This window comes from Alosa sapidissima, chromosome 4 (genome assembly GCF_018492685.1).
Source record: "Alosa sapidissima isolate fAloSap1 chromosome 4, fAloSap1.pri, whole genome shotgun sequence".
NCBI lineage: Eukaryota > Metazoa > Chordata > Actinopteri > Clupeiformes > Clupeidae > Alosa > Alosa sapidissima.
In genome coordinates, this window is record NC_055960.1 from 11,444,223 (window position 1) to 11,459,101 (window position 14,879).

At 42.7% G+C, this 14,879-nt stretch overlaps 1 protein-coding gene across 2 annotated transcripts; it reads right to left on the bottom strand.

Annotated features, from left to right (window-relative positions):
* Positions 1-3,317: 3,317 nt before the first annotated feature.
* mych (myelocytomatosis oncogene homolog) lies at positions 3,318-7,324 on the bottom strand. Of its 2 annotated transcripts, none has more exons than XM_042090312.1 (3): positions 7,141-7,324; positions 4,909-5,454; positions 3,318-4,574 (listed from the first exon to the last, which is right to left on the bottom strand). In XM_042090312.1, exons 1-3 carry the CDS (start codon positions 7,247-7,249, stop codon positions 4,027-4,029), a joined length of 1,203 nt encoding a protein of 400 aa, XP_041946246.1. In that variant the 5' UTR covers positions 7,250-7,324; the 3' UTR covers positions 3,318-4,026. The 2 variants fall into 2 exon arrangements, with proteins under 2 accessions (XP_041946246.1, XP_041946247.1); XM_042090313.1 differs by lacking the exon at positions 7,141-7,324 and adding an exon at positions 6,603-7,066.
* Positions 7,325-14,879: the final 7,555 nt, after the last annotated feature.

A 14,879-nucleotide genomic window follows, 5' to 3' on the forward strand; every position in this document is an offset into this window, starting at 1 on the left:
TGATTTAGTGTCTGCCATTCAAATTCCCCAATAAGCATATAGACACACTGCAATTTTCCTCTACACTGGAGATTTTTGCACATTGGATTTAGTTACTTTTGAAGGCTTCCAGAGAGGTGTTTATCAGGGCCTGTCTGAGATTCACCCACACATCTTTCATGTTTTACTGGCTGTGAGGAGAGAGGGGGTGGGTGTGGGGGGGTACCAATATAAGAACCATGCACGCCTAAGGGAGTCCCCCATCAACATATGGCCCCCTCTTAAACTCCTAGGTCACACTCCACCATAGACAAACAGGAGACTGTTAAGCCTGTTAACACCAACCTGTGTCTGTTAGCTGTTCCTTCCCCCTTTTCAATAGTTGGACTCCCAAGAACAGGGGAGAAAGTCTCGGGGGAACTGTGCTTGCATGACAAAAAAGATTTCTAATGAATACTTATTCAGTGATGAAGAGTTTACAACATCTATACATACTTACCGAGTGTGTTAGCTATGCAATTCAGTACCTGTTGGCACAGAATGACTTCCAGTAACACTTTAACACTGCAACAGCAATTATGCTGTTCCTCATAGCTTCAAATCATTTGTCACTTTGAAAAATGTTGCTGGGTCATTCATCTGACAGAGACATCTGCCTTTCACCGAGGTTTTTCTCTGTTAAAAACACATACCAACTAAAACACCTCTCACCGGAGACAAATACAACAAAACATAGAAACTATTCAGGTGGTGAATATTCCAGGTGACACAGTCATAAAATAAAATATTAACAGGGTTAGTAGTGATCCTTTCACACAGTCATCTCCTTGGTATGATGAGAGACTTAATATGATGACAGGCTTTAAAACTACAAGAGGACTGTTTTTCCACTATGTACCCTACCACCTCATAGATACTAGGATGGGTCACCCCATGAGACATGAAAACCACCCAGCGTTCTTTGTTTCAGGTTTACCGTACATGATTCTCAAATTTGGGCAGTAGCGGACCGTCAGGGCCTTCAAGGTCTTCTCTGAAGGCCTAACTATTTTCAAACAAATTAAAAATAGTGTCTTTGATTGGGGCCCTTCCTAGAATATGGCCAGTATTGTGGTTCCTTAAGTGTTGCCAGGAAATAGTTGCTCTACACGTTTTTGCTCTTTTTTCCTCTTAGACAAAGAACAAAACATGTCTCTCTCTCCTCTTTGTTATTCTTTTGTCCCAGTAAGCAATCTTGACTATCTGCTCACTGAGGCATATGCTGAGATTGGGGTTTGTCTCCCAAGTCAATAGTTTAGAGCCATCACAACTCTAACTCTCTAAACAATCTAGTCACACAGCCGTGGCCTACTGGTTAGCGCTTCGGACTTGTAACCGGAGGGTTGCCGGTTCGAACCCCGACCAGTAGGCCATGGCTGAAGTGCCCTTGAGCAAGGCACCTAACCCCTCACTGCTCCCTGAGCGCCGCTGTTGTTGCAGGCAGCTCACTGCACCGGGATTAGTGTGTGCTTCACTTCACTGTGGGTTGAGTGTGTTTCACTAATTCACAGATTGGGATAAATGCAGAGACCAAATTTCCCTCACGGGATCAAAAGAGTATATATACTTATACCATACACCTAGTAGCACTATTAAGCTAGCTTATCAGATTACTGCTATGTAGTGGCAACTCGGCCAATGCATTAATGAATGACTGGTACTCTGGCTAACGGCTTCTTAAGCACTCACCTTTCAACACCTCAGTTCGAAGTCTTGATGGAGCCACATGGGCATTAGCATATCAAAAGGTGACCTATCTTTGGGCTCTGATACACCCCACAATATCCTGTATTCTGATGAGCACACTTTGAACAAGGAATGCCCCTTGAAGAATGTAGAGGGCCTGAGGAAACTTCTCATTCCAGACTACTCGACCACAGTCAATCTACAACCGAGTGTGAATCTGAACACAAAAGATGAAAGGGGCAGCATGCTTGTTTTTGCTTTGTGGGTGATATGTGACTGTTGCCAAAGTGCCACCCTGTTGCGGATGCTCCACAATGCTTTGTTTTGTGACAAAGGTGACTGCACTTCGGAACTAGCGGACATCAAAATGACTCCGAAATAGTACCTCAAAACTGCCAGCTTTAAATACTTAAATGCCTGCACAAATTAGTAGGCAGGCTGCCTCTTATGTATAGTGATTCAAGTTGGCAACTACATCATTGAAAAAGATGCCATATTTTCTCCTGTGTCAGATGGTGGTTTACACTCATAATTTATACCAAATGAGTTCATTCAAAAGGGGGGGGGGATCAGAATTGGTCCTGCCAAAACTCTTGCCTAGACACTCACAGTTCTGGGTAATGGTTCACACATGATAAATGATTCACACATGTGAAATGCTTGGATGCTGGCTGAGGAGCTCATCAATGTTACGTCAAAGTGTCAATAATATGGGCTCAACACTACTTGTTCAAGCCTTGACCTCGGTCAACTTTAGTCTGCATTTATCATTGGTGCACTAGCTAGATATGCTAGAAGCAATTCACCATGGCTTGTGAAAGAACATGTATGTGAGTGCACATACCAACAAGCAGTGGTATTTTTTCAAAGCTAGGCAATCTGTGTGGTTAATTGGCAATTAGCATAACTGAAACAACTCCTGTTATCACATATACAAGACTCATCACATCTCTTATCTGCACGGCGGTTTATGGCCTCACTGGGTTCAAGTTTTCTGAATAGTGAACATGTCAAAGTCAGCCACCCACTCACCTTGACCTAAATACCTTAACGCTTAAGCCTCTCGACTCTTTACCATCTTGGGCAATGATAAGACAGGACACGCTTTGCCACTTATAATAAAACGCAAGGTGCACTATGTTTTCAGAAAAAGGCAGGCGCTTGGAGTTGAACTTTTTTCAGTTTGAGGCACTCAGAGCTCCTCCGCAAAAATGTGTAGCGCAGCAGGCGCAAAAACACGCGAGGCGCTCTGGGCGCAGTAGCAGCGCACAAAACACTTACTGCCAATAGAAAACATAAAAAAACAAACCTCACTGCAAAAACCCGCGTCCTGTCTGATCGTTTCCTTGACTAGTGTATACAGTTTGAAACAACCAAACAGCCTACTCTGGCCCTAGGAGACTGCGGAGGAGCACCTCTTCCTCTCCCTTTCACCAGTCACATTCTACAAAAGAAGTGGGAGTGCCACTTTTATCTGGTCCAAAGAGGTGGTAAACAAAGGAAACCTGAGCTTACTTTTCAAGCATGTGTTCAGGACTGAGGCTTCTGTGGAGGAGGGGGGTGGGGGATGGGGGTGGTATTGGCGAAAATCATTAGGCCCAGACAACAAAAGCTTCTTGTTCATTCTTTATTATACTATAAAATAAAACAAAGTGCTGTAAAAGAACAGAACTTTTACTTCAAATGAACAAAGAAAAAAACACTAAATAATTTACACATAAACAAAAACATACATTTACAAAAATGAAACAAATATTTACAGTTGCCAAAAAAGGCTTCCCAGGTCTGTCCTAGTAGAGGTAGATAAACCATTATCATATTAACACAAGATGAAAAAATAGCATACTTGAGTTTCTATATACATACAAATCAATATCAGTTAACACAAACCAGGTCATGTCTATCAAGTTACTGAATTGGTAAAAGTTACATTAACCCCCTTCATGATCATAGAAGCATTGGAGCCAGCCCAAAGGAAATATACATTTTAAAATGTTACTGTAATAACTGGGGGAATGTTAAAGACCACCAAAAGGTCACCATATTTCAAGCACTTGAAGGAATCGCTGTTAAACTGGCAACTGATTAGGGTTATGCACAGTAAAAACAAATTTAAGACTGTACAAGAATTTGGCAAAAGCAAAATAAATGAGAAATATTCCTGTGCTCAACATGCACATACACTTCAAATTCAACAAATTCAATGTCTCTTAAGAAATATTTAGTTGTTGAACAGTCAGCAGGGATACTTTGCTTTATTTGTGCGTAGCATCGACGCAAACTGGTCCATGACAAGTCCGACAGAAATGACCACAGCAAGACTCATATTCCCCTTAACTGCTCCAGTCTGGATTTGAGCCAATCTTGCCGGTCTCTCAGTTTGTCCATCTTAGAGTATAGTTTCTTGTTCTCCACCTCCAGGTTCCTGATACTGTCTCTGGCCCGTTTCAAGATGACCACTTTGGAGGCCTTGTCGTTATTGGACAATTCAGGCACATGGTCTCGCAGACGCAGGAAGCAATTCTTCAGCTCGTTCCGCCGCTGCCTTTCCATCACGTTGTGTGTCCGCCGCCTCTCCTCCTCGTCCTCTATGTCAGCGCTGTGCCTCGAGGAGAGTCCACGAGCACCGCGGCCAGACAGGGTCAGCCGCTGGGAGGAGTCCGACGTGCGCGGCCGCTTGTGGGCGGAAACGTGGGGCTCCGTCCGAATGGGGGAGGAGGGGCGAGGGGCAGCGTAGTTGTGCTGCTGCTGGATCTCCAAGTGGCAACGCTTGAGGGCCCTCAGCTGCTCTCGCCGGCTTTCCTCCTGTTGCTCGCGGTGATGAGAACGCGTGCTGGACCTCCTCACCGTCACCACATCAATCTCCTCCTCTGTAGAAACAACAGATGGGAGGGGGGGCCCATGAGATCACAATTCAATCCCAAACTCAAGTCATTCATTCCCAGAAAAGCTGTTTAACCCTGCCTTCGTTTTCCCTAAGACTTCCCATGCATGGCCTTTACAACAACACAATTACAGTGTTTCCATCACATGCTAAATATTACTGAACAATTGGTGATGAGTGATATTATCTACGTGCACATGGCTATAATCCCTACTACTCTACATCACAAAATCTCTTGAGTTAATTTATTTTGCTTCATTTCAATATCGGAATATTTCCAGTACTATATTTGATTAAAAATTACATTTACATGAACTTACCGGAATCGCTGGTTGATGATTCGCCTCCAGCAGAGAGAGAGCCATAATCCGAGGACGACTCGTTTTGTTCCTGGCTGTCTAATAAAAAATCCTCTTTCTCGGAACACTTGTTCTCCAGCGCCGCGTCGTGGCATACCAGTGTAGAGCCAGCAATCTCTTCGAAAATGGAGGTATCGATGTCGGAAAGCAGCGGGCTGGTAGAGAGCACAGATAACTTGTCCAGTGACTTCTCTCCAATATGCCACAAACAGTCATCCGACACATCAGTATGATGGTCTTTGTTTATAGCGACCGCATTCTCGTGCATAAAATCACAGTTCCAATTCAGTTGAAAGTCCTGATCTTCAAGCAAAAGTTCAGACACGAGCTCCAACTGGTCCTCCTTTGACAAGGCTTTACTTAAATCCGTCTTCAGTGGCGGGGACTGTGGCGGCGTGGGGATCGACTGCATGAAACTCTGGCAGAACTCCTCGTCAAAGAGCAGCGGTTCCGAGTCGGAAAACCAATCGTGAGAGGGCGAGAAACTCTGCAGCATGTTGGCAGTATCTATAGGACAAGCAGACAGTGCAGTTCGATTAATATACAATAATAAAAAACCTTTGCTCTGTGCAGAAGTCACAAAGAGTTAGGAAAGAACTACACACGTGTCTGAATACTACGTGTTCCGAAGAGTACTACACTCAGAAAATGTGCCGGCAAGCACCTTTTTATTCGTGTTTACAACCCAAACTCCGCCCTGTGGGCTGGCTCTAAAAGCCGGTCTTTCTTCTAATGTTAATGACATCATGTTAACAGCTGGAATCCTCAGCAAAGGGGTGCATTTGCATCCGTCCCCCGAATTACCTGAATTTATTTATTTACACCCCCCCCCCCATCACACTAAATTTCAATCTTTCACGTGCAAACAGCCAACTTGAAAATACTGATCACTGACTGATAAACATCAATTAAAAGATAATTAGACATATCCCTGTACAAAATGAATTTAGAAATTAATGTCACTGGTAGAAGCGGTATATTGAGCAACTTCATCTAGTTACAATTGAAGTTAGCAATGTCAACCACCCGTTGATTCACCAGGACAAATTCTTACATTTCATGGGCTTTCAAACATACTGGGATATTAGATCGCGAGCTTGCTCTCAACGTGCATTAACGTAAAAAGTGAAAAAACAACGGGCTAACTTGCACAAAAACGCCATGATTTAATTTAAAAGATTGTCGCATGTCGCATTCAATCATGAAAAAAACTAGTTAGACTTTTTCTCATGACATAATGGTTTATAATGCAATAGACCAAAACCGTTTTCTTGAGGCGACTAATTATTTATAGAGTTTATATAGAAGTACGATTATCTAGACTTGGTAGATCTCATGGCCGATCTGCTACAATGAGCTAACGTTCTGCTAGGTAGGCTAGCCAGTAAATCACTAGTAGGCTAGAATAGGCGTTAACAGGGCACGAAGGTGCAAGTGAGAAGTTCAATATGTAACTGCAAATATTTCACATGCACCAAATAGCATCATATTAGACCTGTATTAATAACATAAGGTTACCGAAACAACCAGTTGTAAGATTCTACTAAATGTGTCAACCGCGGATTAAAAAGAACCGGCTCATTATGCCGACCATGCATGCGCGAGCAGTAAGGCATAACGTTAACTATAAAGTAGAAATGAATAAAAATGCTTACCTTAATGACGACGACAGGAGAAATCTTAGATAGATATCGTTTGCTACGATACTAGTGAACAAAAGTTAACAAATGCTATGGTCGAAAAAAGGAGAAAAATGGTTTCTATCGTTGATATTCTACGACGCATGGCAACCTACCATGTGCAATACGGCTCTACAGTAGGTGTGGCAAGTAGGGAGGGCATTTAACTATATACTACCACATTGCGAAGTCTCCTTCCACATTGCAAAATCGCGCCAAAACATATTTTAATACACCGTTAAGTAAATGCTAAAACAACTATGCCCAATTTCCGATCGTCTGTGATCACCTTGAAATTACTTGTACGCAAAATAGAAGTCACCAGAAATCACGATATAAACGCGTTCAAATGATTATATAGTCCCTAGCGGATGAACATTTGGTAAGGCTGGAATTCCAAGAAATGAGAGGCGGGTTTGCTCCGGGTGTGCCTTGCTTGCAGCTAAGCAATGCAGCAGAACTGGAGCCGGTATGTGTATTAGTTCAGGTCACGTTGTAGGCTACCGTAACTTACAACCGAGGGCGTCTTGACATCGTAGCCTAAAATGGGTTATTTCTTTTCTGTTTCTCTGATGAGACTGTGGCGCAATATTATGCATTAGTGTGTTAAATGTGCAATGCATGGGTCCTACATTCAGTTTAATATGTTAAGTGGCTACTTTTGTAGAGAATATACACCGGTAGGCAGGTAGCCTTTGTGCTCGTACAACGGTTACATAAGTGGAGCGCAAGTGCTTGTATGCGCATCCGGCAGGACACGTGCAGGGGCATCCCCCAATCACAAGTAGGGGGGTGTTTCAGTCAATCTCAATGCACGTGAACATAAGAACGCCCCGAGTAGGCAATTGGATTTGTCCTCTGCCTATTGTCCATATCATTGGGTGGCCAGTTTGCTGCTTAAAAATACATCAGTTTAATGCTGCTCAGATTATATCTTTATTTTGGGGTAGATTTGGTGAATATTTGGGACAGTTTTAACACTTCTTCTAAACTAGTCAATACATTTATGTTTGTGAAAGTAGCCAAGTTTCCCCATTTGAAAGCCCATGGTTGCTAGCCTACTTGAGCAGTCATTCACAACAAAAGCTTATCTTGGGTGAATGTGCCATCTAGGGGACACCGAAGAGGGGTGGTAGAGCAGAGCTTTAATTCACAAATTTGGACGCTGAAGCCCAGCGATGAATTCACACCCTAATGTGAACTACTGTAGCTTTCATAAACCGGCAAAGACAATTAATTGTTTCACAACCTACACATGTAGCCTATAGGCATGTAGGCTACTGTGAGAGATTTTGGTGATATATAGCCTTGCTCTTCTTATTTGTTGCTTTTTTGAACTAGTGTGTGGTGGAAGATGCTTGTCAGATTTGTTATTTTGGATTAGACCATCTTTTTTAGAGCTACTCAGCATAGAGGGTTGAGAGGGGAATTTAAATTTCTGGCTGCACATTTCTATGCCTCTAATGTGGTGAAGGCACTGTGTGGTTGTCATGCCTTGCGGAACACTTCAGAGAACAGTTTCCAGAAGGAATATACTTAATGTCCCCTCCTAGTGGTTCCTATTGCTCACACAGATATCTTAAGAATAGTTCCCACTTGCATCAACACCAGAGCAAAAAAAAAAGTCTTTGGAAAAAATGAGAGTTGCAGAGAAAGAGTTCAAGGGGGTTCATCCAATCAGTGCATGCAGCAGAGAGAATGTCAATAGCTATAATGACTGTTCAAATCTGTCAGAGTCAGAATCAATCTCTCAGACATTTATGGATTTATGAGCCACTCAAGTAGGCCTACTGAGTAAATAGCTGCATACCAAACCAGGCAGTGTGTTTACAAATGCTTAACATATAGCAGGCTCATACCTATATCCAATATCCTGACCTGCAGCTTCAGTTGTATGTTATGGTGAAAGGTATGATGGACGGTCTGTGTAGGGTGGAGTATCAGGTCTACAAGTTGACTAGACAAGGCACACAAAGGTTATTGTTTATGACTTTTACCTTTAAAAATGTGATTTAGAAGCAATGAGTGACATGGTCATTCAGACGCATATTACAAAGGACATTTATCTTGATTGGATTTTATGTCAGGTATTGGGTCATCATCACAAGGTAGGAGCAGCTAAATGTATGTTTGTCTGGTGTCTGTCTTTGTCTAGTCCAGTCTTGCAAGACTGAATGTACCTGCCAAGTCAGTGTCCGTAAGGTTGGGGACAACTGCTTCCCTCCACCAGCTTCCGTGGTGGGGAGATTTTGTAACACAGGGTCCCCCCTTGTTTCTTTTCAACATCACTTCTGCGCTTACATTACTCTTTTGAAAGAGTGTAGGCCTACTTTTTGGGGGGAATAAGGAAGGGGGTGAAGATGAAACAAAGCAACACAAAAAAAAATAAAGATTTCTCTTGAAGAAATCTCCCATTTCAACACCACGTTTCTTAACGTTCATTAAGAAATTTGTGTCACAGGAAGTGTCTGGTGGGGTGTGATAGGGGGGATTGTCAGTGGGGTACAGACTCATGTCTCATGCTCCACACAGTAATCTAGGCTTTTCTGGTGAAGACCAACATCCTCGTTAGATTTCACTTATCTCATTGTCTGCAGAGCTCAACTGATTCTTAAGTGGAAATTACAATATGGTCACAGGCTCCTAGTCTCACTGGAAGCCTATGATTAGATTAAATGTTGCCTACATTTTATTTGCCATTAGAACAAAAAGGAGCGCAAAGGTAAACTTTACTAATAGTTAACATGTCTGTCCAAAATTAAACTAGTACCTCAACAGACTCTCATAAGATTGAGCTGTGCAGGTTGATGATGTTCAGAAGCACATGTGATGTACTATACACACATCAAAAACATGTTTCAGGCTTTCTTAGCGTGGAATGCTAAATACGGACACTATTAGTGCCAAAATTAGAACAAAATTAGCTCGACATGCCCCAGATTATGAAGCATGAATGGAGTATTCACAACTGCCAGGCATAAATGTCTTCACAGGGTCTGAAAGAAAGGTCACATGGTTGATCGTTATCTTGATCTGACTTTAAGGAAGGGGTCATTTTTTGTCACTTTTTAGTCCAAAGTGTACATTGAGAATCTCACTTCCCTTTTCTCAACACCACATCCCATTAACTGTTTCAAGTCTTTTTAAAAAATAAAAAAAAACCGGAAAGATACTTCAATGGAAAACTTGAGTAATGAACATGAATGAAATCAACGGCAAACGTTATTCATTTATAATGGAATAATGTACAGTATGCTAATTAGGGCTAACTTTCGTTATACTTGCTGTTGAATAACATAACATATTTTATTCTAAAAGAATGCTATAGGCCTACACATCACTCAAACACTTCTGCCCAACAAAGGCTAAGAGCAAAATTTTTGCACAAATAAGAAGTACATGATCTGCTCTTCAATCTGTTAAAATTTCATATGGCTACCTAATAAATTTCTTAGCTAAATTTACACTTTTAGTTTGTATAGAAAAGTAGAGTGAAACCAAGGCAGAATGCAGTATCTGCCCTTACTGCCTTGATTTCACTTGCCATTACTGCATTCTGCCTTGGTTTCACTTGCCCTTACTCTAATAGGCAGTGTGTGTGTGTGTGTGTGTGTGTGTGTGTGTGTGTGTGTGTGTGTGTGTGTGTGTGTGCGCGCGCAGGGACACATTAAAAAAGGCCCTGGACTTTCTTCTAAAAAGGCACATACCATTCGCACTCACACACACATTAGGTGTCTATCATGATACAGTCTCACAATATTAAATGCCAGTGAAAGTATCATATTCAAAATAGTCAGTCAGATTTGACAAAAAGTAATTAACATATACTTTGACAAATATAAGCAGCAGTGTGCACAGGTGTCAAAGGTTAGGTTTTGGTGTGCAGCAATGCAATATTGCTTGACATGAAAGTCTACAAGAATACCCAATTGATTTTGTTCCCTTTTTACATAAATGTTTATAAATGACAGAGTTGTGCCATTGTTAAGGCATCAAGCAGCATATATCTTCACTAAAAATGTAGTAAGTACCTCCTCAATTAATATAAAAACTGAGTTTTTTTTTACATGGCCGTGTAAGTATAATACAAAGGCAAAGCGCAGTATAGCCTAAAACTACCAAATTTTGCCTAAATGTCAAAAAACAAAATGTTTAATATTCACCTCACTTTGATCTATCTAATTATACCCCTTGTTGTTAAATATAATTTGCTTGATGCATATACATGCTGTTCATTATCACAGCTGCCATGTGACTTTAATAGAAGTGCTTCAGAATAAGCGGTTAAGTAGGTGATGCAGGCATATGAAAAGCATTTAAAGCCTTTATAGCATCTTTCTGTGAAATCCCACTCTGGAGGGTGCTTTACACTCTTTGTGTCGCTTCCCCTACAACAGACTTCTTAGTGTAATGCGGCTAAAACTGTTTGCACGTGGTGGTTAGGGGTGGTCAGTTGTGCTTAAAGGGTTCTGGGGGCATTAACGGTGACCCACATGGCTACCCCCACCCACGCCACTCTCCTTATGCCCCATCTGTCCACTACTGAGGGCCACCGAGTGGAACAGAGGGGGCTCAGTACTGGAACGGGAAACAGACCCTCTCTCTTTCACTCAGCCCATGCCTGCGAACACACACACACACACACACACACACACAAGCACGCACACACACACACACACACACAAGCACGCACACACACACACACACTCACTCACCCAAACACACACACACACACACGTGCAGAGGTCATCCCTGTCTGCTTTTGCAACATCTGTTACAAGTAGCGAGTGCTCCAGCAGACTGTGTATTCTAATGTATGTACTCCTGCTTCCATGGAATGGAGGCGTGGATAGTTGGGGAGTTTGGATTTTCCAAGAATCCAAGTTGAGGTCACTTCCAAGAAGACACGTAGCCAGTACTCTTAAGGAAAGGTTGTTTTAGGCACTGTTTTCATATGATTTTGACATCTTTGAAATATGAGTGACTGATTTTTCATGAATCTCTTTTGTATCATTTCAGCGTGCATTTGCAGTTAAAGGCATTAAGGCAAATGAAGTGGCTATCCATGGGCCATTCACTGGGCATTCTGTCTCATTTGTCCTACACTGTGCAGGTCTATGAAAACTTTTTTGTTGATCATATTGATGAACTTTATAACACTAAAGGCCCGTTCAGTGTCGACAGCAACTAAGGATAGCTGTACAAACTGATTTCTAATGTCTCACTCATTTGAACAGCGAACTCCACATCTCACAAGATAATGGCATGAAAAACTATATTGCTGAGCATCAGTCAGAGCAATTATCTGAATGACATGAACACAGAATCCATCAACTTTTAATGGCATCATATCAAAACATGAATGATATTTTGGAGAGACTCTCCTCCTTATCATTGGCAAATGCACACATTCATATCTTCATGGTAACAGACAGTAGTTGTACAGTGACAGTTATCGTTGGCAGTGTTGATGGGCCTGTATGGTTTACTGGTCTTGCGGCCAAAGTGGGTTCTGGTCAAAAGGAGGGGAGAGAGGTGAGGAGAGTTAAAGGAGTTGAATGGAGCAGGGAGCCGGGCCTATAGACAGACACATCTGCAAAAGTTGTCACATGGGTTCCACATGTGTCATGTCAAGAGCAAACATTCTTGGGCAGTCGGCTTTTCCACGAAACGGCGCGGGAGCGCGACTAGAGCAGTCGAGAAGTGCGCGGGGAGAGAGGTTCAGCGAGGGCATTACCAAAGTAAGACTATTTTTAGTCGTGTACTGAAAGAGAGATAGAGAGCAGAGGAGAGAGTGAAAGAAGAGAGAGAGAGAGAGAGAGAGGAATAGTGAGGAACAAGTGAAGGGAGTGAAAGAGCAAGACTGCACCAGAGGCACCTAAAGCCTTGCACTTCAGCGTGCAACACAGGCATATGCAATGCATTACCATGTAGGGCAGAGTATTGGCAAGGGTGCCAGTCAGTTGTTGCCCACACTTGACCCGCAACCTGACGCCACGCGTGCCAGCGACATTCACAACCCCATTCATTCACTGAGCCAGTGGCAGCTTCCCAGAAACACTGGCTGCAGTCTTATATGGTCAACTCCAGCTGCCGTCCAAATTTCATGCTTCAGCCCCACTTGTGCAGAGAGATGCACTGTCATAATCACATCCTCATCTTGAAAAAAACAATATATGCTTCCCTGTGAAGCACAAAGGATTATGCAAAGCAGCAGGGTGGCCCATGAGGTCATTGTGCCCTTACCACACATACGGAGCGGGCCAGTGCTGAGAAAAGTTCACTAGCGTCCATAACCTGTAATGGATCTGCTGGATGTCTTGAATTCAGATGACCCACTGAACTTAATAGATAGCCTGCGCATAGCGCAGATGCATATGGTGTCACTGGTCAAAACGGTACACTGTGTGCCCTACATAGATCACTTCTGTTGACTCCACTCCATGAAGGGTCTGCATCTATAGGGGATGGAGGATGCCAGTATCTTGAGAAAGCAACCAGAGAGCCTCTGTACTATCTGTTGCATTCGCATTCATGTACTGTATGTTTTTCATGTAACCTGCAGTAATGGCATGACCTGCGACATTGGTCCTGCATGGTTTCCTTTTTAAACCATATCTCCCAGGGCACAGTTCCTGGAGTTTAGATGTAACTCACGTTGACATTATACAAAAAGGGTCTGTCTTCATAGAACAGGCCTACTTGGGAGAGCAGAGCCAGGAGGAGTGGGTGGACAAGAGGAGACAGAATTAAGTGCTAAATATAATAAGGAAAGAGAGTCCTTTCTGCAGCTCAGGACATGTTGCACACAAGCATTGTGTCAGTGCCTCTCTTGTCTCTCTCACCGTGCCGCATAGTGGGCCATCAGGCTGATTGTCTCTGTAGTCCTCTCCTCACTCACACATGCGCATATCCGAGTCTGTCGGAGGATCAATGCACCATTGTGTGCCCTTGTTCAGCAACAGAGCTGACTGCCCCCATGGAACCCCAAGGGACACCCAGGGCTTTAGCACCATCAATGAGGAATGCATTAAGCATTAGGAATAAGTAGGCTATTTTTAAATATTTACCCCCCACCAATGACTCAGCGTGATGGGGGTGGGGGGTGGGGTGGGATTGCAGCCCAGTGGAGGTGGCGATGATACCTCACCCCCCAAGGGTTAATGAAGCTGTGAGTAAGGAATTACCTGCATGGCTTACAGGGATGCCAAAAGTCAATTACCACTTTAAATTCCATCTGATTGTCTGCCACAACAGCCTCAAAAAATCTATCGGAAATAAATGCATGCCATGGATTTAAAGCTGGGTCATGGATTTCCAATGATGTAAGGCCACGGTATTCAGCACTTGTCCAAAAGGGATTGTCACCTCCCCATTCTCTCTAATGTGTGCTACATGATTTTTAATGGTCCTGTGCTACCGTGTGCCCTCAAGTACAAATAGTAGCGTAGTCCCCGCGTGTGCTTTAAATTGGAGCTCCTTGACATCCTGCTGGATTACTCAGGGTGGACAAATGTTGTGGTGAAAAGTGAAATAGCTGACTTAGTCATGAGTGTCGTTGAAAGTGCAGGGATGAAGGAAAGTGACTTTATCGTTTGAGGTCTTGTGGTTGAGAAAGAGGAAAAGTGTTTCATTAGAATTATATTATTATTATATGTTAGAGTTTCTGTTGGGTAAGTTATAGTGTTCTACTACATGGTAATACATTTCTTTAGTTTATTTCCCACTTTCAGCACAACATTTGAATATGATTTAATTTGTACAGTAGTATCTGTTTCTTGGATTTAGACTCTGTGTTCCATTCCAGATGGGATTAAAAAGGCTAGTCTGGGTTCTGATTCAGAGTGAGTATTTTCCGTCACAATTAATCATGGCGCTGGAGGAATAGGAAATTCAATCTGCTTTTATTAAGCCTGAAAACATCCGCAAACAGTCATAGTGATTTTCCTTGCACTCACATATTCATGTGGAATACGTCACAACCTTTCAGTCGGATGTGGGAGGTCAAGGAAAATTTTCCATAAAAAGATCAGCGGAAGAGGAATTCCAGCTCAAAAGACTCCCAGGAGAGACTGTCTGCAACTAAAGTTTTAGCATCCACACAGTAATGTTGTAACAAAGCAGTCACATACCCCCTCCTCCAAATACTTTTAGTTTATTTCATAGATGTGTTACTGTGACACTACCCGGAAATGACTCACAGCTTGATTTGTCATACCCCCACCCCCAACCACCAGTACTGACCACAGTAAC

What these genes read in the sequence shown, in the direction of transcription:
- mych (XM_042090312.1), bottom strand. Translation starts at nt 7,249, where the DNA reads ATGCATTGCACATTTAACACACTAATGCATAATATTGCGCCACAGTCT. An exon ending in ATGTCAAGACGCCCTCGGTT is followed by an intron (nt 5,455 to 7,140) that starts GTAAGTTACGGT and finishes CTTGTCCTATAG; the next exon opens with ATACTGCCAACATGCTGCAG. An exon ending in ATCATCAACCAGCGATTCCG is followed by an intron (nt 4,575 to 4,908) that starts GTAAGTTCATGT and finishes TTGTTTCTACAG; the next exon opens with AGGAGGAGATTGATGTGGTG.